Source organism: Lygodium microphyllum, chromosome 12, assembly GCF_053477565.2.
Source record: "Lygodium microphyllum isolate KBCC chromosome 12, Lygodium_microphyllum_v1.1.10, whole genome shotgun sequence".
Taxonomy (NCBI): Eukaryota; Viridiplantae; Streptophyta; class Polypodiopsida; order Schizaeales; family Lygodiaceae; genus Lygodium; species Lygodium microphyllum.
This window is the reverse complement of record NC_141146.1, coordinates 57,886,406-57,911,351: the sequence shown is the minus strand read 5'-3', so window position 1 is coordinate 57,911,351 and position 24,946 is coordinate 57,886,406. Positions and strand designations below refer to the sequence as shown.

General features: G+C 43.8%; 1 protein-coding gene across 1 annotated transcript in view; it reads right to left on the bottom strand.

Moving 5' to 3' along the window:
* The window catches only part of LOC148027795 (protochlorophyllide-dependent translocon component 52, chloroplastic-like), a 107,794-nt gene extending 84,887 nt beyond the window's left edge, over nt 1-22,907 (bottom strand). Inside the window, exon 1 of the mRNA XM_087689492.1 lies at nt 22,260-22,907. Within this exon, the coding sequence (XP_087545618.1) occupies nt 22,260-22,826 (567 nt within the window). The 5' untranslated portion in view covers nt 22,827-22,907. The remainder of the gene's footprint in view (nt 1-22,259) is intronic.
* Nucleotides 22,908-24,946: the final 2,039 nt, after the last annotated feature.

Sequence of the window (24,946 nt, the reverse complement as noted above, 5' to 3'; positions counted from 1 at the left end):
TACACCCAACAAACGTCCACTGTTAAATCAGCCATTTCACATGGCCAACAAGAGTTAATATTGTTCGAATGGTGACCATACGAGCTGTGGGTGTAAAAGTGTCATGGAAATCAACACTTGTCCTCTGCATAAAACCTTTGGCAGCCAACTGTGCCTTGTGCTTGTCGAGTGTGCCATCACTAAGATCCTCAGTCTTAAAGACCCACTTGACTCCAATCACCTCGCAATGAATGGGCCAAGGCGCGAGATAACAAGAGTCATTCCATTCAATAGACTCCCAACTCCTGCTCCATAGCCTTCCGCCAATGATCAAACTACAATGCTCTTAGGTTAGGATTCAAAAGCATACACACACTCACACATCTACGTTCAATTAGAAGGTAAAAGTTGCTCATGGATAAGGGACCATGAGCATTCACACCAGAACTACTAAGGAACACGATAAGTGTAATAACCCCCCCTCAAGTGAATGATGTGAACGTAGATAGGGTATTCGTAGATCACTCCCCAAATGGTATTAAGCCTAAACCCTCGCAAAAGGCTTCAAACTTCTCTCTACAAAGAGCTTTTGTAACCACATGTCCTGTGTAGTGATATAAACCAAGTCAATCTCCCCTACATGGAACCTCTCTCTAACATAATGATAATGCACCTCAGTGTGCTTAATATGAGCATGAAAAACTAGATTCCTTGCAACTGCCATGGCACTCTAATTGTCAACATAGATCCCACATTAAGATCAACCAAAAGGCATTTGAGCCATACATATTCCAATGTAGCTATAAATCATGCATTGTATTCAGCTTCACAGCTAGATATGGCCACTAAAGACTATTGCTTGCTTAGCTGAGAGATGCATGAATCACCAAGCATTAAACAATTACCTCTAGTGGACACTCGTGTGTCATCAAAAACATCCAACATGAGCACTATCTATGAATGCATGCACACAAAGAGAAGTACCTTTAGGGTAGAAGAGGCCCAATGCTTGAGTGTCTTTAAGATAGAGAAAGACGCATTTGATTGCTTGCCAATGCATAATACCAAGACCATGCAATAAGTGTGCCAATTGAGACCCCAAACTAAATATCCTACCCTGTATTACACAAATACAATGGACACTCAATAAACTGCAAATAGAGATAAGTAACAACTGGATCTCTTGCATCCTCAAGTGTAAACTTGTGGCCTATCTAAATTGGAGTAGAGATAGGCTTACAGTATTACATTTGAAAATGCTCAAGGAGCTACCCGATGTAGTTAGACTATCACAAAATGATGCCCCCTTCAATTGCAGTAAACTGTATGCCAAGTTAGTAGTGCAAGTGGCCAAGATTTGTGACATCAAAAGCATGCTGCAATTCAGCCTTCAAGGCTGAAATCTGTGTCTCATGAGGTCCAATTAACAACATATCATCTACATAAAGAATAAGAATCAAGAGATTATCCCCATCTTTGCTGACGTAAAACATGCTCTTAGTGTGTGATTTTTTAAATCCAAGAGCAATCAAATATACATGTATCTTCTTGTACCGTGCCCTAGGTGCTTGTTTCAAACCATGAAGGGGCTTATGCAACCGGTATGCTTTGCTCTTTGAGCCTTTTTGAATAAAGCTAGGGGGTTGTGTAATGTAAATCTCCTCATGTAGATATCCATTTAAAAAAGCAGTCTCCACATCCAATTGATGGACATACCAATTAAAATGGGCGACCAAAGCAATGACACTATGAATAGCTATGAATAGTCATCATACGTGAAGTGGATGCAAATATCTCATCATAGTCAATCCTATGCTATTGGCCATATCCTCTGGCAACAAGATGTGCCTTGTAGCGATCAATGCTATCATCAAATCTAAGTTTTAGTTAGTAAATCCACTTCAAGCCTATAGCATGCTTGTCAACAAGCAAGTCACATAACTCCCATGTGCCATTTTTATGGATAGAATCCAACTTTAACTGCAAAGTTGTTATCCAATGCTCATCCTCTAAAGCATCATATAAAGAAACAGGTACCTCATTGCATGCAGTAGTTACAAGTGCATGTGCAACCAAGTTCCCTTGTGCATGGAGAATGACTATAGTTCTACTAAGAAGTGGAATGGAATGTTTACTCTCCCATAATGAATCCAACAGCCATCTAGGGATTGTTTAGTCTCCAAAAGCAACCCTCTCATCTGCCACCTCATCATCAACAATGCCCTAATCAATGGGCTGAAAATCAGGCTGTTGTTCTACATGTGTTTGCTGCTGTAAGCCTTCAATAGCTTACTGAAATTGACCAAAATCAGGTGCACTTTGCTGAAACAATGGCAACAAACTATCAAATATATCCATAGGCCCCACATTGGACTGATTTTTGCAGTCCATGAAGGGCTAACCAGCATGCTCAATGAATATCACATCTCTATTAATAAAAATCTTGTTTGCAGAGTTAGTACAAGCGGTATCCTTTAATTTCTCCACTGTAACTGATAAACATGCATTTGATAGCCTTGTCTTGCAACCTACATCTTCGTAACTCTAGCACCAAAGTATATGCTAAACAAGTAAAGGCACAAATGTGTGACACCACTGGCTTCTACCATTCCAAGCCTCGTAAGATGTACATTCAGCCAACACTCTAGCGGGGTTGCAATTCAGCACATATATCACACATATAATAGTATCAAGCCAAAACTTTGGGGACCGCTTATTATTTAAAAGCATACAACATATGCTCCTTTTAGCCAAAAAAGATTTAAACTCTCATGACATGTATTCCTCACCTTGATCTATACAAAGTGTAATCAGCTTGCATCCACTACCATTTTCAGCCAAGGCAAAGAAGGTTTTAAAGCATCCAAACACTTCTAATTTGTGCCTCAAAGCATATGCCAACAATGACACGTCATTTGACATGCATGGATCCACAAAATCACTATACGCGAACTGTAATTTCTTATCAACACCTATAGATGTACTTTTAGGAAATGAAGCATGATGCATTTTGCCGAGCACACAACTCTCACATACATAATGAATAGGTGCTTTCAATGGAGGGAGACCAAGCACCATGTTTTTGCTTCTAAATCAAAGCAAATTGCCATAATTAAGATGACCAAATCAAGTACGCCATAACTGAGTGCCATCCATAATGGTAGCATTAGCCTGTAATGCATCCTCTAATTCTCTCCTCTCATATAAATTAAGCTGATATAGGCCATTGTACAATGTGTCAGTGACAAAGAGGGCATCCTCATCACTACAATCATAGACACTCTATCAATCCATGTGGAATTTAACCACAAAACCAACACCTACAACAATTGAAACTGAAAGCAAATTTTTCTTTATGCCATGCAAATAGAAAACCTTTTTAAGCATGACAATTTTCCCATCTATTGCAACAATGGAAATTGGTCCAATGCCTGAATTGCATACAAAGCATTATTTACACATACAACCAATCCCCTGCTTTTATACATTTCCATATTATACAAACAAGTCACGAAAGGATGTTATGTGCTTGGAAGCACCACTATCAAAATACCATGTACCACTAATAAGCCATGTGTATGAAAAGAAGAATCATATTCAAAAGTGATTATAGAAAAGAAAAGGAAGAGAGATTAAGGAAATTTTAGCATTTTAAAGAAAGAAACTAGAGAGAATTAGAAGTCTACAATTTCTAGTAGACTTGGATCAAAGTAGTATATGGAGGGTGTACAGCAAAAAGAGCAAAAAGAAGAATAGAAATAGCAAAAAGAAGAGCATAAAGGACAAAAAAAGTGTAGAAAAAACAAAAGGAGAAAAACTAGGACAATTTGACAGGAGAATATTACAGATACACTGGCAAAGTATTAAACCACATACTTTACATTAGGATCTAGATATGTTAGAGATGATGTAAGTGTATAATGACGATGCTATGACTACAAGTGGCCATTTGACCAAGAAAGAGTATTTGGATTGTATATATGATTTATTGAGTGATTATCAAGTGACCATTTGACCCAAGAGGACAAAGACTTTGAGATTACAATTGAGCTTACTGATAATAAAGAGTAAAGATGGCATATACCAGAGGATGTGCAAGTTTAGAGAGAGTGGATATCGTGTAGCTACATGTTTAGTGAAGGAAGCAAGAGAAAGACATCTATACAAGCATTTTAGATATATAGTTTTATAGGAGATTTAATCATGATACGGACACGTTTTTCTAAGTTCAAAACTAGTCTCCAAAATAGTTTAAATACCTATTATTAAGTCTAATAACTTGATGAGAATTTTGGGTGAATCAAGACACATGCAAGGAGTTATCTTGAGTGCTACAAGGCATCTGGGTCCAAAAATACAAAAAAGTAATGTATTTTTTTAGAAAGTAAGATTTTCCAACTATGTATTGAATTATTTTTGTAATTCTGTCAATGTTGGCTTGGAGACTAGGTCTAACCATTCGATTTGAGTACCAGAACCACCATATTTTGAGTTCGGATAAGAGAGTTAGAGAGAAAACAAGTTGTAACCAAGCTCAAAACAACATGACTACTATCCTCAAGGTTTTAATAACTTACAAGGTTTCTTTCTTAAAGCATCTACTTGCCTATTGTTACCGGATGCTTTGGGATATCACAAGTGGCCTTTAACACCCAATAACCTCCCAATTAAAGGTGAATGTACCTAAATATAGAGAAAACAAAAAAGATGACAAAGTACAATGTATACATATAAGTACAAGGTAACAAAGTACAATATATACATATAAGTACAACAAGATGAGGAATAGACATCATCTCATCCTACACCCATCAAAATCCTAAGGAAGGTATAATGTTCCACTAAGAGACTTTTACTAGTAGATTTGCATGATTCTTATCAATCAAGATCTTGACAAGCTCTATCCGCTTGTCCTCAATCACCTCTCTAATGAAATGATAGCAGACTTCAATGTGCTTGGTCTTCGCACGAAAGACTAGATTACATGCCAACCGAATGGCACCCAGAGTCTGAATGCAATGTAAGAGTCATAGTCATACCAAGGTCTGCCTAACTATAGGGCCTGCTTATAAACCTTAGTGGCTGTAATATACTCAGCATCAATAGTAGATAAGGCCATGTATTTTTACACCCTTGGCATCCAAGAAACAACACCTCTGGCAAAAGTGAAGACAGCCAAATGTGAACTCTCTACTATCTACATGTCCTACATAATCAAAGTTCGTTAGCCCACGACTACCAATACCTCTCTAAAACTATATCTCTCACACTTAACCCTCTTTCCAAAACATGGTGCATGTTGCAATTCGTTTTTCATCCACACTTGATCTTTCCTCTCCTCCGTAAAGCTCTCTTTTTCTTCCATTATTAGCCTTCTTCCTCCAACAGCCACACCATGCAACTCATAAAGCTTGCCTCCTTTTTTTCCAAATACAAAGCAGCTTTCCTCTAAACTTACCACATGAAGACGCAGCTTCTATCAAAGTTAATCTCCTCTTCATGCATTGTTTACTATCAAAATTTGAAATTCATTACATACACTCCATCATACCATAAGTAGTAAACTGATGTAGTAGTATTCTTTTGGGTTGCATTAAGTGTTCAAGCTTTCATCTTGGAAGAGTTTACTCTAAGCAATCAACTTAGATACAGTGTTTGTAACCCAAGGATGATATAGCTATAGCTGTACACATTCATTCAAGAGTAATACACAGAGTCTATTGAAATCTTTCTATGTCTTTATTCTTTTCTTGAACCCCTGTGGTTTGTGGCTTAACCTATACCCCCTCAACAACATTTTTCTACAAGGCTCCACACTTAGGTCAGGTCAATAGAGCTCTCTCTCTCTCTCTCTCTCTCTCTCTCTCTCTCTCTCTCATAATGGATGTGATATTTATAAAGTACTAAACAACAAAAGAGTTACAAAAGTCATGGCAAGGACACAGAGGAAATTGCCATATGCCAGGGAAGTAAGTCCTCCCGAGGGAGTAAGTCAAAGTGCCAAATGAGATCTATCTGCCAATGCAAGAGGCCTTTAAGCCTCGCAATACGTCCCTGAACATTAGAGGCTGAATCAAAAAGAAAAGCATTCCGAATGGTCCAATTGTGCCAGCAGCCCCAGTATCTAAGAAAGTGAAACAAGATCTTCATATGCGACTATGCCGGTGTGGGGTATTTGGGCCATACAAAAACCCAATCAAAAGGGCTTAGTGAGAAACCAACCACCGCTCGCCAAACCGTTGACACGAGTGACCAGATTTTCTTAGTGAGAGGGCAAGAAATAAATCGATGACGGGCCGATTCCACACTAGTGGTGCAAAAGAAACAATGTCGTTGGAGATTCGACGCTTGGAAAGGGCTGAAGCAAGAGGAAGACCACCAATCATCACCCTCCAAAGAAAGACCTTGCATTTGAAAGGTGTCTTATTCAACCATCCCTCCATCACACTTTCCTTCCACCATGACTGAGATTTACGCAATCCCCATACAGTATTAGCTTTAGTAACCAGCCATTGATGATCTTTAATCAGAAGATGATACACCTGGTTAGCTGAGGCCTTTTCCAAATTCAGCCGACCTGCAAGGTCCCAGTCCTGCCAGGGACGATCCAAAGCAAGGGCAGGAAAGGGTTGTCTCCTCTGGAACACCAGCAAAAGCTGTTCCCATAAATCACGGTATCCACGAGGGATCTTGAAAAGCCTCTTGGTTGTACGAAACGATATCAGCACATTGCGACTGGCAAGGGTGGCATCTGCAACTAAAGTCAAGCCCAAACGTGCCATGCGGTTAAATTTTGGTCTGAGCTCATGTTTGCCTTCCCAAGAAAGTAATCGCGAGGCTGCCAACAATTCCAATTGAAAAGAGTTAGTATCTAAGCAGTCCTCCGCTGGATGCCACCGAGCCTTCTAGAGAACCAATTTCCAGGAGCATACCAAATGAGCAAGCAAGGATGAAGAAGGACTAGAAAACAAGAGTCTGCATTAAGAACATGCCACCAGGAGCTTCGAATTTGGGTATTAGCATGCAGAAGCCTGTGATCCTCAAGAAAATAACGGGCTATAAAGACCCATGGATGATGATCCAAGCACATGGCACGAAAAAGAGACCAACGAAGTGCCAACATATGAGTTTCGGCATCCAAAATAGCCCCACCACCCATGTGTTTGGGGGTACATGCATGCGACCAAGAAATCCATGAAATGCCTGCATGCAAGGAGTCCTTCCATAACATGAAACGAATGTACTAAGTAAGAGCATTCAATGTAGTAGTAGTCCAAGGCAGCAATGACAAGAAATATGTGAGCATTGGCAACATAATTGTCTGAGCCACTTTGAGGCGAACATGGAAGGGCCAAGCCTGCGACTTCCAATACAGAAACTTAGCTGCGAGTTTCTGTGAAATCCACTCTAGTAGTTGCTTTGGCCGAACATCAACACCCAAAGGGTACCCAAGATGCCTGACAATGGAACCACGGGGAACAACCATTCCCTACCAGTCCAATGACTGTAAATCTAACTCCATGCAACTGAGAATGGCTGATTTCAAAGCATTGATATGAAGACCAAAAGCATGACCAAAGAGAGTCCAAACATCTAATGCTTTGCGAAGATTATCCTTGTCTGCACGCAAAATCATAAAGCTGTCATCAGCCAAGGATTGACTAATGAAGTGCTGTCCAAAAGAAAGAGACAATCCAACCAACTGAGTAGAAGTTGCCATATGAGATAACATCGAAAGAACCGGATGAGTCGCAAGGGCAAAGAAGAGAGGACTCAAAGGGCAACCCTGTCTCACAGAGCGTGCAAGGACAAATGGCTCAGTAACACCACCATTTAGCATAACTCGCGAAGAAGCCACAGCACTAATGGTGTAGATCAAACGAGATATCCGAGTACCAAAGCCCATAGTAGACATAAGTTCTACAATGAAAGACCAGTCTAAATAATCAAAAGCCTTTTCCAGGTCCAATTGAATCAATATCACCTCCTGATTAGAGTGCCTTGCATAGTCAATAGCCATTTGCACATTTAAGATATTATGCAGAATGTTTCGGCTCTTAATGAAACCATATTAAAGAGGATGCACAATGGCAGGAAGATGCTTATGGAGCCGATTCGCCATCACTTTGGAAAAGATTTTATACATCGAACCCATCAAAGAAATTGGTCGCCAATGTTTCAACATTGACGGCGAAGGAACTTTTGGAAGCAGTTTGATAAGACCTTTCCATGAGAAAGGCATGAACCCCGTTTCCCAAACCTGCTGAAACATAGCCATCAATGGTTTCACCAGTTGGGTAGCAAAAACCTCAAAGAATTCATTGGTGAGACCATCCCAACCGGGACTTTTATCCTTGGGCAAGTGTAACAAAACATCCATAACCTCTGCCTCACAAATATCTGTCTCCAAAGTAGTTTGCATGTCATGTGGAACCTGATTGCGGACCAAATCATAGAAAACTGAGCGTGCATGAGTAACTTAGTCAGAAGGTAAAGGAGCAAAACCAAGCAGGTCTAGAAAATAATTCATGCACATATTCACAATAGTCTGAGGATCAATGACCATTTGACCTTCTTGATCCTGGAGTCTAGTCATATTTTCTCGAGCAAGAGATGCATATAGAGCTTGAAAGAACTTATGAGTCTAACAAGCATTATCTTGCAAATTCTCTTTGGCCTGCTGATAAGATTTCAACTGAAACTCTCCTTCAAATATGACTTCAAATAGAGGCCAAGTAACCATAAGATCTCTCCTTCAAATAAAACTTCAATCACCACAAAACAACCATGTACATCATTTTTAATAAAAACAGGTTGATATTTCTCATATACAATCGTAAGCACACCAGAATAATGCATGGCATGTGTCCCTGCATAAAACAAGCGAAACCCATGGCAATCCACAACTTTTCCTACTTCACCATGACTCTTGAGCTCAACAACACACGACATCCCACTGATTCTCATGCAGTACAGTCCACATGGCATGTTGCTTATTGTGAGAACAAATGTCTCGCACATTCCACGTGGCTATCTTCATGTGTATTCAAAAAAAGAAAATCAAGAACGAGGCAAAGCTTGCCTCGATTTAATCTTTTCTGCTAGAATGTCAAGGACTCCCTCATCCAAAAAATCAGCTAACACGGCAAAAGAGTTCTGACGGCCAGATTTAGAGGTAGACGGTATATCCACTGTCTTGGGGATGGAACAGGGATAACGACGATCCCATGGGGTATCACGTTACCTCTAGCATCAAAAGCCAACTTAGCAGGTGGGCCCTTTGGACCGTCTATATATACTTTCCTAGTAGGCTGATTACGAGGAGCAGAAGAAACCATAGCATGAGTAGTGTGCTCTGAAGACAACATTTCTTTCCTACGCATATAAGTACGCAAGGAATCTTGTGAAGCATTAGGCACAGTATCCACCATGCCAGCATCAAACCTTTTACCTTTTTAAGCACGTGCATCTACCCAGTCATTGCCACAGGAATCCAAACCCGAAACATGTTGTTTTCCTTTGTCCAAAACTTTAGGTGGCTGGGTTGCATCCTGCGTCGGAGCATCAAGCACCATATCTTCCATGGGCAGCAAAACATGCTCAACATTTGAAGTCGGTTGTTTCGGTGGGCATTCGGCCATAAAATGCCCCAATTTTCCACACGAAAAACAATGCCCTGCAAAGTTACCCCATTTCAAACGAAAGTGTAAAGGATGCATGCCAGAGCAATTAAGATGTAACCAAGCAGGCCTTTTCCGAGCAGTATCCCATAAGATATACAAACGGTTACGATTCATGGCCCTTAGGCTCGGGGGAACCAGAACAGTGCCCAAAACGGCCATGGCATCCTTTAACAGTGGCCAATAGACAGCCAGACAGTTTTCCACTTCAACCCACACCGGGCATTCACGTTGAAGCAGGCACTGAAAATCTGCCATTGGGCGCCATGGCACAACATGGACCAAACGGCAATCAAAGAACAATGGCAGTTTAGACAGCAGATCAGCACGATGCTTCTCAGATTTCAACAGCACCTCATAAAAGCCTCGGGGCCCAACAAAAATCTCTTCAACACACTCCCCTTGTAGTAGACTTTGCAGCCACTGGTGAATATGGGAAAGCACTAGGATCTACCAGTAAAGAAGAGTATAACAGCACGTTCATAAAACACTGAGAATGAGCGCAAGACATTTTTCGGGTCCAAAGTGGCTTCCAGAACATCTTCAGTTCCAGAGTCAGAAAACGCTTCATGATTATGTAATGCTCCCAGTCAACATCCTGAGAATCCACAAAATCAAAAGCAGCCTGAGCATGATAACGTTCCTGATGATCCATTGTCTCTTCCGAAGTATGCTTGGTGCGTTTGCCCACAGGCTGGAAGTCAAGACCAGGGGGCATCTCCTCTGTGCAAGGAACCATATCCTCTGGTTCCTCTGTATCAGAATCCGGACCAAGGGCTGCCACCGTTTGGTCGATAAAGGCCATATGCAGACCAGCCATGTTGTATCACCACTTGTGTAGGTCAGATGCAGAGCCAGGAGCTCACGGAAAGCAGAAACGGCGTCTCTCTCTCTCTCTCTCTCTCTCTCTCTCTCTCTCTCTCTCTTTCGTACAAGGTAATTGTATTAATTATGAAAAAAGGTACAAGGTTACATGATTACAAGATACACGTTGGCTCTAAGCCACCGTCTGTGAACTTGTCAGTACAAAACACGGACTGCGATACACAAGTCATGGCAAAGACACAGAGGAAATTGCCCTATGCCAGGGAAGCAAGTCTTCCCGAGGGAGCAAGTCAAAGTGCCGAATGAGATCTATCTGCCAAAGCAAGAGGCCTTTAAGCCTGGCAATCTGTCCTGGAACATTAGCGGCCAAATCAAAAAGAAAGGCATTCCGAGTAGTCCAATTATGCCAGCATCCCCAGTATCTGAGAAAATGGAACAAGGTCTTCATATGCAACTATGCCAGTGCGGGGTATTTTGGGAGTACAAAAACCCAATCGAAAGGACTCATTGAGAAACCAACCACAGCTCGCCAAACCGTTGACAAAAGCGACCAAATTTTCTTAGCGAGAGGGCAAGAGATAAATCGGTGACGGGCCGATTCCACAGTAGTGGTGCAGAAGAAACAGTTGACGTTAGAGATTCAACGCTTGGAAAGGGCCGAGGCAAGAGGAAGACCACCAATCATTACCCTCCAAAGAAAGACCTTACATTTGAAAGGTGTCTTGTTCACCCACCCCTCCATCACAGTTGCCTTCCACCATGACTCAGATTTCTGCAACCCCCATATAGTATTAGCTTTAGTGACTAGCCATTGATGATCTTTAATTAGAAGATCGTACACCTGGTTAGCCGAGGCCTTTTCCAAATTTAACCGACCTGCAAGGACCCAGTCCTACCAAGGCCGATCCACAGTAAGGGCAGGAAAGGATTGCCTACTCTAGAGCACTAACAAAAGCTGTTCCCATAAATCATGGTATCCACGAGGGATTCGGAAAAGCCTCCTGGCAGTACGAAATGATATGAAGACATTACGACTGGCAAAGGTGGCATCTGCAACTAAGGTCAAGCCCAAACGGGCCATGCGGTTAAATTTTGGTCTAAGCTCCTGTTTGCCTTCCCACGAAAGTAATCTCGAGGCTGCCAACGATTCCAGATGAAAAGAGTTAGTATTTACGTGGTCCTCCGCTGGAGACCAACGAGCCTTCAAAAGAACCAGTTGCCAGGAGCCGACCAAATGAACAAGCAGAGATGAGGAAGGACTCGAAAACCGAGAGTCTGCATTAAACACATGCCACCAGGAGCCTCGAATTTGTGTATTCCCATGCAGAAGCCCGCGGTCCTCAAGAAAATAACAAGCTATAGCGGCCCACAGGTGATGCTCCACACACATGGCACAAAAAAGAGACCAACGAAGTGCCAGCATATGAGTTTCGGCATCCAAAATAACCCCACCACCCAGGCGTTTGGGGGTACATGTATGCGACCACGAAATCCACGAAATACCAGCATGCAATGAATCCTTCTTCCATAACATGAAACCTCAACAGAACCTATCAGAACATCACAGAACCTCATATTTCTACTGAAAATCATCATGAGCTTCCAAAACATAATCAACTTTCAAAAACTTCCAAAATAACTAATCATCACTCAAAGTCCATAAAAAATCAACCATTGAGGCCTCAAAAACAACAAAAATCAATCCAAAAAATCTAGTCCTTTCAACATTCAACATATCCCCACACTTAATAAGGGAGCGTCCTTGTGACCTAAGAAAAAGGAAATACAAGTTCATTCAAAAGCTCATATCGATCTTCTTCAGTATCTTCAATAAAACACCCAACCATGACCCCAACTTATCACTTGTATCTTAGAAAGCATATAACAAAAGGAAAACACCTTTATCCATTAACACTTCTTAAAATCAACAAAAAAAACAAACTAATAAAGGATATAATTGTGAGAGTGCGCAACGGAAGAAGAACACGAACACAGAGGAGAGGAGAGAGAAAGCAGAGAATGAAGGAAGAAAATCTGCACTGACTGTAATGAATGCTGAATACAAAACTGTGGACTGATCAGCCCCTGCACGCAGCCCGAAGCATCAGTGAGGGCACCAGATCAAGCTGATGATGATGGCAGCACCACCACGGGGGAGAAGGAGTGTCGGAATCTGCAAGAAGACAAGTGATCAAGTGGGGAGGGGGGCTGCCTATAAATAGGCAAAGGACAAACCCTAACCCTAACCCTAAAATGGGCACAAACCCTAAAAATGCCCTAAAATGGGCGCCCCACAACAGTGACCAAAAAGTGGCCGGGCAGCCAGTGGCTGCCCACTAAAAGAGGCCAAAAAGAAATACACATCCTAAGACAGCCAATCAAGAGTGACTAGCCTCCCCCACATAGAAATAGGGAACAGCCGTTCCAGCCTATAGGAACGGTTTAACGCGTTCCAAATCCTTGGAGGGGGTGAAACGGCCAGGGAACGTTCCCTGCCGTTCCCTAGGCCGTTCCCTACCGTTCCCTGCCGTTCCCTGTTTGGAACGGCCATTCCAGGCCTGTTGACCAAAAATTTACATTTTTCCACGTTTTTTCTTTTTGCTTATATCACACTCCTACTACATGTTCACCTATCTCCATTGCCTAATGTGCACACACACACACACACACACACTCTCTCTCTCTCTCTCTCTCTCTCTCTCTCTCTCTCTCTCTCTCTCATATTCAAAGTGTCAAGACAACCCACAAGCCAATTGGGAGTCCATGCAAAGCTCAAATTTGATGCATTATGAACTCTTGCAAATCACAATCAAATTTCAGCCTATTCTCAATTCCAAGGTAATTATCCATTTATATTGTCTAATTTCAAGGGAAACTAGAATAATCGGAGCAATTCATGAGTAATTTGGAGCTGTGGGGGTAATCGAGTCAATTTTGGGACATTTGGGTCAATTTGGAGCATTGAGGGGTATTGGGGCAATTAGAGGGACATTCTTTGGGGCAACTTGATCATGCAGGGCATATTTGGGGCACTTAAGATATGTGCCGTTCCCCCCCTTCCCGTTCCTCCACCTTGGACGTTCCCCCCGTTCCAGGGGGTCCCGCTCCCGTTCCTGTTCCCCGTTCCAGGTAACTATGCTCCCCCATCATAACACATGACAGACATGTCAGAGCTCCTAATGTCCTCGTCTGACTCAGACTGAGGCTCACAAGCAGGAGATGACAAGGCATGACAAACATGAATGCTAACAATAATAAGTTTCTTCTGTCCATCCATCCATCAATCAACTTCGTGATCAGGTCCATCTTCATCTTCAACTCCACATAAGAAGATACGAGCAATTATCAGGGCTAAAATCCCATGACTGGCATAAGATATGTCAGGTTTGTACTACAAATGGATTGTAATTAGCATGGGCATTTTGCTATTTGGAATGTAGCCATTATTCATAATGCTTTATCATTTGTGGCAGTTTGTACTACCGATCGCGATCGCAGGATGTCTTACTCCAGAAATACGTGGGGCCATTTACAAGTCAACTTTGGTGCAATGGATCTCACAGAAGGAGATTAAGACGTCCTCTATTGAATTCGCGAGGCAGGGAGCAGTGGAGACGGTCTGTCTCTTTCAGAAATACCTGCCCACCAGCATGCTCACGATACAAATCCACCTTCTTGTGCATCTTGTGGATAAAGTGGAGATTGCTGGACTTGTCCACACGCGATGGATGTTCTTCTTGGAGCGCTTCATGAAAACCCTCAAAGGCTTTGTCCAACAACGAGCTCGGCCAGAAGGTATCATGGCCGCAGTATAATTGTTTGAGCCACTTTGAGGCGAACATGGGAGGGCCAAGCTTGCGACTTCCAATAGAGAAACTTCACTGCTAGTTTCTGTGAAATCCACTGTAGTAGTTGTTTTGACCGAACATCAACACCCAAAGGGCACCCAAGATGCTTGACAATGGAACCACGGGGCACAACCTGTCCCTGCCAGCCCAACGACTGTAAATCGGACTCCGTACAACTGAGAAGGGCCGATTTGAAAGTATTGATACGAAGACCAAAAGCCTGACCAAAGAGCGTCCAGACATCTAATGCCTTGCGAATATTGTCCTTGTCCGCACGTAAAATCATAAAACTGTCATCTGCCAAAGATTGATAACGAAGTATTAACCAAAAGGAAGAGACAATCCGGCCAACTGAGTAGAACCTGCCATGGAGGATAACATCGACAGAACCGGATGAGTCGCCAGGGCAAAGAAGAGAGGACTCAAAGGACAACCCTGCCTCACAAAACGTGCCAGGACAAAGGGCTCTGTAACACCACCATTTAGCATAACTCGCGAAGAGGCCGCCGCACTAATGGTGTAGATCAAGCGGGACATCCAAGTGCCAAAGCCAATCGTAGACATAAGTTCTGCAATGAAAGACCAGTCTAAATAGTCAAACGCTTTTTCCAGATCCAATTGGATCAATACCACTTCCTAACTAGAGTGCCTTGCATAGTCAATAGCCATTTGCACATTTAAGATATTATGCAAAATGTTACGGCCCTTAATGAAACCATATTGAAGAGGATGCACAATGGCCGGAAGATGTTTGTGGAGCCAATTCGCCAGCACTTTGGAAAAGATTTTATACATCGAACCCATCAAAGAGATTGGTCTCCAATGTTGCAACATTAACGGAGAAGGAACCTTTGGAAGCAATTTAATAAGCCCTTCTTTCCATGAGGAAGGCATGAACCCTGTTTCCCAAACCTGCTGAAATATAGCTGTCAATGGCTTCACCAGTTGGGTAGCAGAACTCTCAAAGAATTCATTGGTGAGACCATCCCAACTAGGACTTTTATCCTTAGGCAGGCGCAACAAAACATCCATAACCTCCTCCTCACAAATATCAGACTCCAAAGTAATTTGCATATCAAGTGGAACCTAATGTCGGACCAAATCATAGAAGACTGAACGTACATGCGTAACCTGGTCAGAAGGTGACTGAGAAGAACCAAGAAGCTCCAGAAAATAATTCCTGCACATATTAACAATAGTCTGAGGGTCCATGACCATTTGACCCTCTAAATTCTAGAGTCTAGTCATATTTTCTCGAGCCGGAGAGGCATGCAGCGTGCGAAAGAACTTATGCGTTTGACAAGCACTATCTTGCAAATTCTCAGTCAATTTCTGTAATTTGGCCTACTGATAAGATTTCAGCTGAAACTCTTTAATAAGATCAGCCAAAAGCATTGCCAGTGACAGCAGAAATTCATCATCTAGAGTGTCTACCAGCAGAGAACGAACCAAAGCCAGTAAGTCCTCCGCTACGTGTCGACGCCGCCGACAAAGAGAGGCATGGTGGATCCCATACTGCCGAGCTATCCGCTGCACATTAGAGAGCAATCGTTCAAAGGAAGCAGTGCCCTCAGAGGCGAAGTCCAATAAAAATCTATCAATCAATTGCTGCATATAGCCCCGAAAGAGCAAATGCTTCAAATAAGAGGAGTTGAAACGTAAAGGGAGTCTATCCAACAGTTGCATAAAAGGTGCAATGGGTTGTGCAAGTATCTCAAACTGGAGAGGAAAATGGTCCGACAAGGCATATTGCTGCAAGACTGTCATTTCCAACATCTCAGGAAGAAAATCATCATCCTGCATGATGTACATTCGGTCCAACCACGACCATGTAGTGGCATACTGCGCCGAATGGAAAGTAAACCCTGTAGAAGAAGGGTGTAGCCAGGACCATAGATCTTGCTTAAGCACGGCAAGAGCAAACACATTCCACATCCGACTTTCCGGAGCGTCCATCACCGAATGCCCTGAAGTGGATTGTGAAGAATCAACACACATATTAAAATCCCCCATCAAAAAACCCCGTCTGCCAAGTCACAAGGAGGTCTTCAAGGTATTCCAAAGATCCCGGCGGGATAAAGGATCATTCGGAGCATATAGGCCCAGCAACCATAAGATTTCTCCTTCAAATAAAACTTCAACCACCACAAAGCGGCCATGTATATCATTTTTAATAAGAACTGGCTGATATTTCTTATGTACAATCATAAGCACACCAGAAAAATGCCCGACGGGTGTCCCTACATAAAATAAGCGAAACCCATGGCAATCCACAACTTTTCCTGCTTCACCGTGACTCTTGTGCTCTACCGCACACAAGACATCCCACTGATTCTCATGCAATACAGTCCACATGGCATGTTGCTTAGGGCGAGAACAAATGCCTCGCACATTCCGCGTGGCTATCTTCATGTGTATTTAAAAAGAAAATCAAGAACAAGGCACCACTTGCCTCGATTTAATCTTTTATGCTAGAATATCAAGGACACCCTCATCCAAAAAATCCGCTAATACGGCAAAAGAGTTCTGACGGCCAACTTTAGAGGTAGATGGAATATCCACTGTCTTGGGGATGGAACGGGGATAACGATGATCCCATGGCGTAATCACATTCCCTCGAGTATCAAAAGCCAACTTAGCAGGTGGGCCCTTTGGACCTCGGTATATACTTTCCTAGCAGACTGATTACGGGGAGCAGAAGGAACCATAATACACGCAGCGTGCTCCGAAGACAGCATTTCTTTCCTGCGCATATACATGCACATGGAATCTTGTGAAACATTAGGCCCAGTAGCTGCCATGCCAGCATCAATCTTTTTACCTTTTTTGGGACGTGCCTCTACCCAGTCATTGCCACGGGAATCCAAACCCGAAGCAGATTGTTTACCTTTATCCAAAACTTTATGTGGCTGGGGTGCATCCTGGGACGGAGCATCAAGCACCATGTCTTCCATCGGCAGCGCAACATGCTCATTATCTAAAGATGGTTTCTTGTCTGGGTATTCGGCCATAAAATGCCCCAATTTTCCACACGAAAAGCAGTGTCCTGCAAAGTTGCCCCATTTCAAACGAAAGTGCAAAGGATGCATGCCAGAGCAATTAATACAAAGCCATGCAGGCCTTTTCCTAGCAGTGTCCCATAACATACACAAACGATTGCGATTCATGGCCCTTAGGCTCGGGGGGTCCAGAACAGTTCCCACAACGGCCATGGCATCCTTTAACAACGGCCAATAGACAGCCAGGCAATTTTCCACTTCAACCCACACCGGGCATTCACGTTGAAGGAGGCGCTGAAAGTTTGCCATAGGGCGCCATGGCACAACATGGACCAAACGGCAATCTAAGAACAATGGCAGTTTAGACAGAAGCTCAGCCCGATGCGTCTCAGATTTCAACAGTACCTCATAGAAGCCTCGAGGCCCAACAAAATTCTCCTCAACACACTCCCCCTGCAGTAAATGATGCAGCCACTGGCGAATGTGGGAAAGCACTGGAATCCTGCCAATGAAGAAGAGTATAACAACACGGTCGTAAAACACCGAAAAAGAGCGCAAGACACTTTTCAGGTCCATCGTGGCTTCCACAACATCGTCAGTTCTAGAATCAGAAACGCTGCATGATTGTGTTGGACATACTCGCCAAGCAGAGTGTTGGCAAACTCCAGTAAGTGCTCCCAGTTAATATCCTGCGAATCCATAGAAACAGAGGCAACCTGAGCATACGAGCGTTCCTGATGATCCATTATCTCTTCTGACATATGCTTAGAGTGTTTGCCCACAGGCTGGAAGTCCAGACCAGGGGGCATCTCCTCCGTACACGGGACCATATCCTCTGGTTCCTCTGTATTAGAATCCGAACCAAGGGCTGCCACCGTTTGGTCGATAAAAGCCAAATCCAGTCCAACCATAGTGTTTCAGTACGTGTGCAGGTCAGATGCCACACCAGGAGCTCGCGGAAGACCGAGATAGCACAGGCCTCTCTCTCTCTCTCTCTCTCTCTGTGTGTCTTGCAGCAGCACAGATCTCTGTCTGCTGAGTTAGAAATCTGCTCCCCTGTAAACTGGTTTCTCACACAGCGGAGGCCGACCCTCTGCTGTATCACAGAATTCTTTCTGTTGTGCCAGAAACCTACAAGACTGCGTGCCGGTCACTCTTAGTACAAGGGATTTGAAGGCCAGAAGAGACAGGGGACTGACGGTGAAGTCTGCAGTGCAGCCACCTCCCGTTTGTACTGCTCCCGCTAGCTGATTCTCTCCCTCGCCTGTTGTAGATGCGATCACGGGGGTGGTGGGACAGAGTGCGCGCAGGACAGGACAAGGATGTCGAGAAGGCAAGGGCGGAATTCGAGAGGTCTGGCAAGGAAGACAGACGGCGGCCGCTCTCTCTCGCGCGTATACCTATTGTACAGAAGGTCAAGATTGTTGGGCAAGAAAAACGGCGCAGATTCGCCCTCGCTGGCTCACGATCCGGCTGCACGCAGGGTCAGGTCGATCCTGCGCAGCCCTGGGGAAAGGGTTCAGGCGACGCGCAGGGCAGGGCGGCGTGCAGGGCAAGGATCCGCCATCATTCCGTCAGTAGCTCTCTCTCTCTCTCTCTCTCTCTCTCTCTGTGTTGTCCAGGGCCCAGGCACATTCGGTAGACAGCCCGGTCTCCCTCCCTCCCTCCCTCCCTCCCTCCCTCCCTCTCTCCCTCCCTCTCTCTCTCTCTCTCTCTCTCTTTCTCTCTCTCTCTCTCTCTCTCTCTACAAATCAGTGGGCACTCTGGTCGAGACGCTGCTTCTCTGACGACTGTTGAGATTAGGGTTTACAACAGCTAGGCACCTCTACAAAAAAGAACAAACGCGAGCAGGCGGACCCGCGGACAGCACAACAATCGAAGCAAGATAGGCGTCTGCAGTCGTGGCAGCGTGACGGGACAGTAGATAGGCGCAACAGAACCCAGGACGATCCAGCACGGCGCTCAGGACCAGGACACGATAAACAAGGCCTGACGGGACTGAAGGGCGACGACAAGGACCCTGATCCCCAGGAATGACGGGCGATGGCTTATTCCGTCTGCACGCAGGTGGAACAGGCCGGAGGATGACAAAACGGTGCAGGCGGCAGGTCACGACAGGGCGCCATCGACGATCTCATCCTCTCTTTTTTTTTTCGTAAAAGGTAATTGTATTAATTACGAAAAAAGGTACAAGTTTGCAGGATTACAAGATATACGATGGCTCTACCCCATCATGTGTACACACTGACTCTCTACAAGAACCAGACAACCAAAGAGTTACAAAGTCATGGCAAAGGCACAGAGGAAATTGCCATATGCCAAGGACGTAAGTCCTCCCGAGGGAGCATGTCAGAGTGCCGGAGAAGATCTATCTGCCAATACAAGAGACCTTTAAGCCGCGCAATATGCCGCTGAACATTAAAGGCGGAATCAAAAAGAAAAGCATTCCGAATGGTCCAGTTATGCCAACAGCCCCAATATCGAAGAAAGTCAAACAAGATCTTCATATGAGGCTATGTCGGTGTGGGATATTTGGGCCGTGCAAAAACCCAATCAAACGGGTGTAGCGAGAAACCAACCACCACTCGCCAAACGGCCGACAAGAATGACCAGATTTTCTGAGAGATGGGGCAAGAAATAAAACGATGACGGGCAGATTCCACAGTGGTGGTACAAAAGAAATAGTTGCCGTTGGAGATTCGACGCTTGGAAAGGGCTGAAGCAAGCGGAAGACCACCAATCATGACCCTCCAAAGAAAGACCTTATATTTGAAGGGTGTCTTATTCAACCAGCCCTCCATCATAGTTACCCTCCACCATGACCTGGATTTATGCAATCCCCATAGAGTATTAGCTTTAGTAACTAGCCATTGATGATCTTTAATCAGAAGATGATACATCTGGTTAGCTAAAGCCTTTTCTAAATTCAGCCGGCCTGCAAAGTCCCAGTCCTGCCAGGGACGATCCGTAGCAAGGGCAGGAAAGGGTTGTCTGCTCTAGAGCACCATCAAAAGCTGTTCCCATAAATACCTATATCCACGAGGGATCCTGAAAAGCCTCCTGGCTGTACGAAACGATATCAACACATTGCGACTGGCAAGGGTGGCATCCGCTACCGAAGTTAAGCCCAAACATGCCATGCGGTTGAATTTTGGTCGAAGCTCATGTTTACCTTCCCATGAAATTAACCGCGAGACTGCCAACAGTTCCAATTGAAAAGAATTAGTAGCTAAGCGATCCTCCACTGGATGCCACTGCGCCTTTCGGAGGACCTCTCTCCAGGAACACACCAAATGGGCAAGCAGAGATGAAGAAGAACTGAAGAAGCGAGAATCGGCATTAAGAACATGCCACCAAGAACTCCGGATTTGAGTATTACCATGCAGAAGCCCGTGATCCTCAATAAAATAATGGGCTATAACGACCCATGGATGATGATCCGAGCACATGGCACGAAAAAGAGACCAACGGAGTGCCAGCATATGAGTTTGGGCATCTAAAATAGCCCCTCCACCCATGCGTTTGGGGGTGCACGCATGCGACCAAGATCTCTCTCTCTCTTTTTTTTCGTAAAAGGTAATTGTATTAATTACGAAAAAAAGGTACAAGATTACATGATTACATGATTACAAGAGACACGAGGGCCCTAGGCCAACGTGTGGGAAATCCCTGTACTAATGCACGAAATAGGTTACACCAATCATGGCAACGACCCAGAGGCAATTGCCATATGCCAGGGAAGTAAATCCTCCCGAGGGAGCAAGTGGGAGTGCCGAATGAGATCTATCTGCCAATGCAAGAGCCCTTTAAGCCTGGCAATATGTCTCGGTACATTAGAGGCCGAATCAAAGAGAAAAGCATTGCGCGTGGTCCAAATGTGCCAGCATCCCTAGTATCTGAAAAAGTGAAATAAGATCTTCATATGTAACTGTGGCGGTGTGGGGTACTTTGGGCGCACAAAAACCCAATCGAAAGGAGTTAGTGAGGACCCCACCACTGCGCGCCAGATTTACGACGAGTGACCAAATATTCTTGGCGAGCGGGCAAGAAAGAAATCGATATCGGGCCGATTCTGCAGTAGTGGTACAAAAGAAACAATTGCCATTCGAGATTCTACGCTTGGACAGGGCCGAGGCAAGAGGAAGACCATCAATCATTACCCGCCAAAGAAAGACCTTGCATTTGAAAGGTGCCCTATTCAGCCAGCCCTCCATCACCGTTGCCTTCCACCATGACTGCGATTTCCGCAGTCCCCAAACAGTATTAGCTTTCACACCCAGCCATTGGTGATCTTGAATGAGAAGATGATACACCTGAATTGTAGAGGCCTTTTCCAGACTCTCTCTCTCTCTCTCTCTCTCTCTCTCTCTCTCTCATCCCCCCAAAAAAGGAGGCAACTTTGATCATAATCCATTGCAACACAAGCAACTTCAAATATATAACTATTTAATGTAATCTTATCTCTGAAATTTTGCACAATGTATAAGTACCACCATGTAAAACTCCTCAGTTCCATCTTGTGAGATAACTCAACTAACTAACTTCAAAGTTCTAGCCTTGAGCCATTCGGTTGGATGAATACATCTTGAAGCGTATGTAGCCAGATCACCCCACGTAAAAGTCATCTAGTTCTAGTATTGTTTTCCGCATGGCTCTAAAATATGCAAGAAGATTCCCCTAGCATCGCAACCTGGCTAGATGACTCCAATGCTTCTTGAATTGACATGAGCCTACTAGTACATGTGTGTCCAATGCAATAAATGTCATACAAACATTTCTCATGCCACTAAGTTCGCAAGCCAGCTATCATCCAGAGTACTTCATAAACTCTATATAGCACAAAAGAGAATCTCTCCATCAAAAAAACTCAAGAAATCCAATGCATTTTCAGGAATTATCCAGCATTCAATACCAGAAGAGACACATACCGGAACACCATCTGCTGGAGCTTGTGGGATGAGGGTACATTGTCCACTGCGTGGTGCAAAAGACCAGCCATGGTAAGAGCATTGCAGGTGACCTTGCTCATTGATTCTCCCCTCTGACAGGGGTGCCAATCTGTGAGGGCACTTGTCATCAAAGACCTGCCAAGCTTCTCCGTTCCGGTCCCACCAGATGACCAAATCCCGGCCCAAGATGGTGACAGGCTTGGGCACACGCTTGTCAATGTCTGCAGCGACCGCAGCTGGATACCATTGCGCATTCCAGTCGAACAGGTCATCCTCTCTTGTTATCTTATATTGGTTCGGAAGGGTCCGTTCCAATGAGCCAGCGTAGGGTTTGTCAGCTAATTCTGCAGAGAGGGTGGTGTCGGCCATGGCTTTAACCTTCCAGGCATTCATCCTCCTGGAATGCGTGGAGGTCACCTGTCTTCTGAGTATGGAAGCCTTCAGAAAAGAAGAAAGGACGCCGAGTGTGCTTGATTTGATGGCGACATCGTCGAAGGTGAAGCAGCCTGGCGCGCCAGCTAATGAAGGAGAGACGACCATAGCCATGATGATGAGACTATAGAAGCAAATCCTCTGTCTACATGTGGTAAGAACTCCTGACACAATGCCGCTTATTTAGCGAAAATGTATTTGATATTTCACTACTAGATGGCAATATTTGGTTGGTTATACTTTGAGCATGACCCGGATGCAAGCCTTCCATGAGATGCCAATATCTGGTTGGTTATAATTTTTTAAGCATAAGGTCGGATGCCCACTAGTCCAATGCAAGCCTTCCTCAAAATAATATTGGTATTTCACTACGAGAGGGCAATAATTGATTGGTTATAATATAAGCATAAGGTCCGATCCTAATGCAAGCCTTCCACAGGGATAATATTAGTCTAAGTGACTTTCACACATACAGGACAAAGACCTCGAGCATATATTGTGCTTCTCCATATGTCAAAGTTTAATTGGCTCATTAGAAAGTTATTGGCTTATGAAGTCTCGGGTCGTTGGCTCAATTCCATGATGGTGCATATTTCACAGTTTTTTAGTAACGGGTGCATTGGTTGAGCCATCCAATATTTTATGCATGTATAGTTTTTTAGTGGTCAAGCAATTGCCACATCGAATTCACACCCCCATATGTGAATCCTCCCTAAGGGCCAAGACACATGTAGGTCAACTAATGTGCACAAGTTACTGAAGTTATTGATTACCTACGCGTGTCTTGTGCTTCAAGTGTTCGTGTATATACTCTATCTTTCATATGAGTGATAAGGTTTTGAAGAAAGGGTAGGTGGGTTAGGGTTATTATCACACAAACACACACTTTCTCTCGTATTTTATTTTTATCCATTTCTTGTTTCTCTATCATTGTCGTCGCCGTCGTCTTCTTCTTCTTCTTCTCTCTCTCTCTCTCTCTCTCTCTCTCTCTCTCTCTCTATATATATATATATATATATATATATATATATATATATATATATATATATATATATCAATGACCTAGGAATATCAATGTAGGGGCCAAGGGTTACTTAATGTCAAGGGTTATATTGCATCCCCTCTCAAAACTTAGTGTCAAGGGTTAAGACTTAATGTCAATGTAGAGGCCAAAGGTTACTTAATGTTGAGAGAGAGAGAGAGAGAGAGAGAGAGAGAGAGATTAGGTTTTGAGGATCGGATAGCTAGATTAGGATATATATATATATATATATACACCTCTTCTTTTTATTTATTTATTCTCTTCTTCTTTTACATCATCACCACCATCATCTTGTGTGTGTGTGTTTTGTTTGCTTGGCATTGCTAAGCCTATCCACCCATCCACACCTATTTGCCCCATGCCACCTACTTGTGCACTCACTTTTCCATATACCCGTGCTTGTATCCTTGCTTGCCTACTAGTTGGCCCACCTGTTTATCTGCTCAACCGCACGTGCATCCCTGCTCATGTGCTAGGTAGTACACTCATCGGTCACCATGTGGGGAAGAGAGAGATGTATGACGAGTGCCCATGTGGCCTGTCAATTTGCCCCATATTGCAAATCAACTTACTCACACCATCCATCAAGTGCCTTCTACCCTCGCTTGATGTGCTACCCACCAAACTAAGCTTCTAGCTTAGACAAGGAGCTCACTACTTACAGACACTATTGCTAGTCCATGTATAGTTCTATCAGACATGCTACTAGCCCAATCTGCATCTGTGTATCCAAACACCTATATATCCTTACTTGCCTCATAAAAAAGTCCATTATATATATATATATATATATATATATATAAACACACACTTCCTCTCTACATTTTCTTTCTCTTCCTCTTATTCTCCCCCCCACTCTATATATATATATCCCTCTTCTTTTTATTTATTTATTTTCTTCTTCTTCTTTTACATCATCACCATCATCATCTTGTGTGTGTGTGTGTGTGTGTGTTTGTGTTTCGTTTGCTTGGCCACCTGCTCACCATTGCTAAGCCTGTCCACACCTATGTGCCCCATGCCACCTACTTGTGCACTCACTTTTCATATACCCGTGCTTTATCCTTGCTTGCCTACTAGTTGGCCCGCCTGTTTATCTACTCAACCGCACATTCATCCCTACTCATGTGCTAGGTAGTACACTCATCGATCACCATGTGGGGAAGAGAGAGAGGTATGACGAGTGCCCATG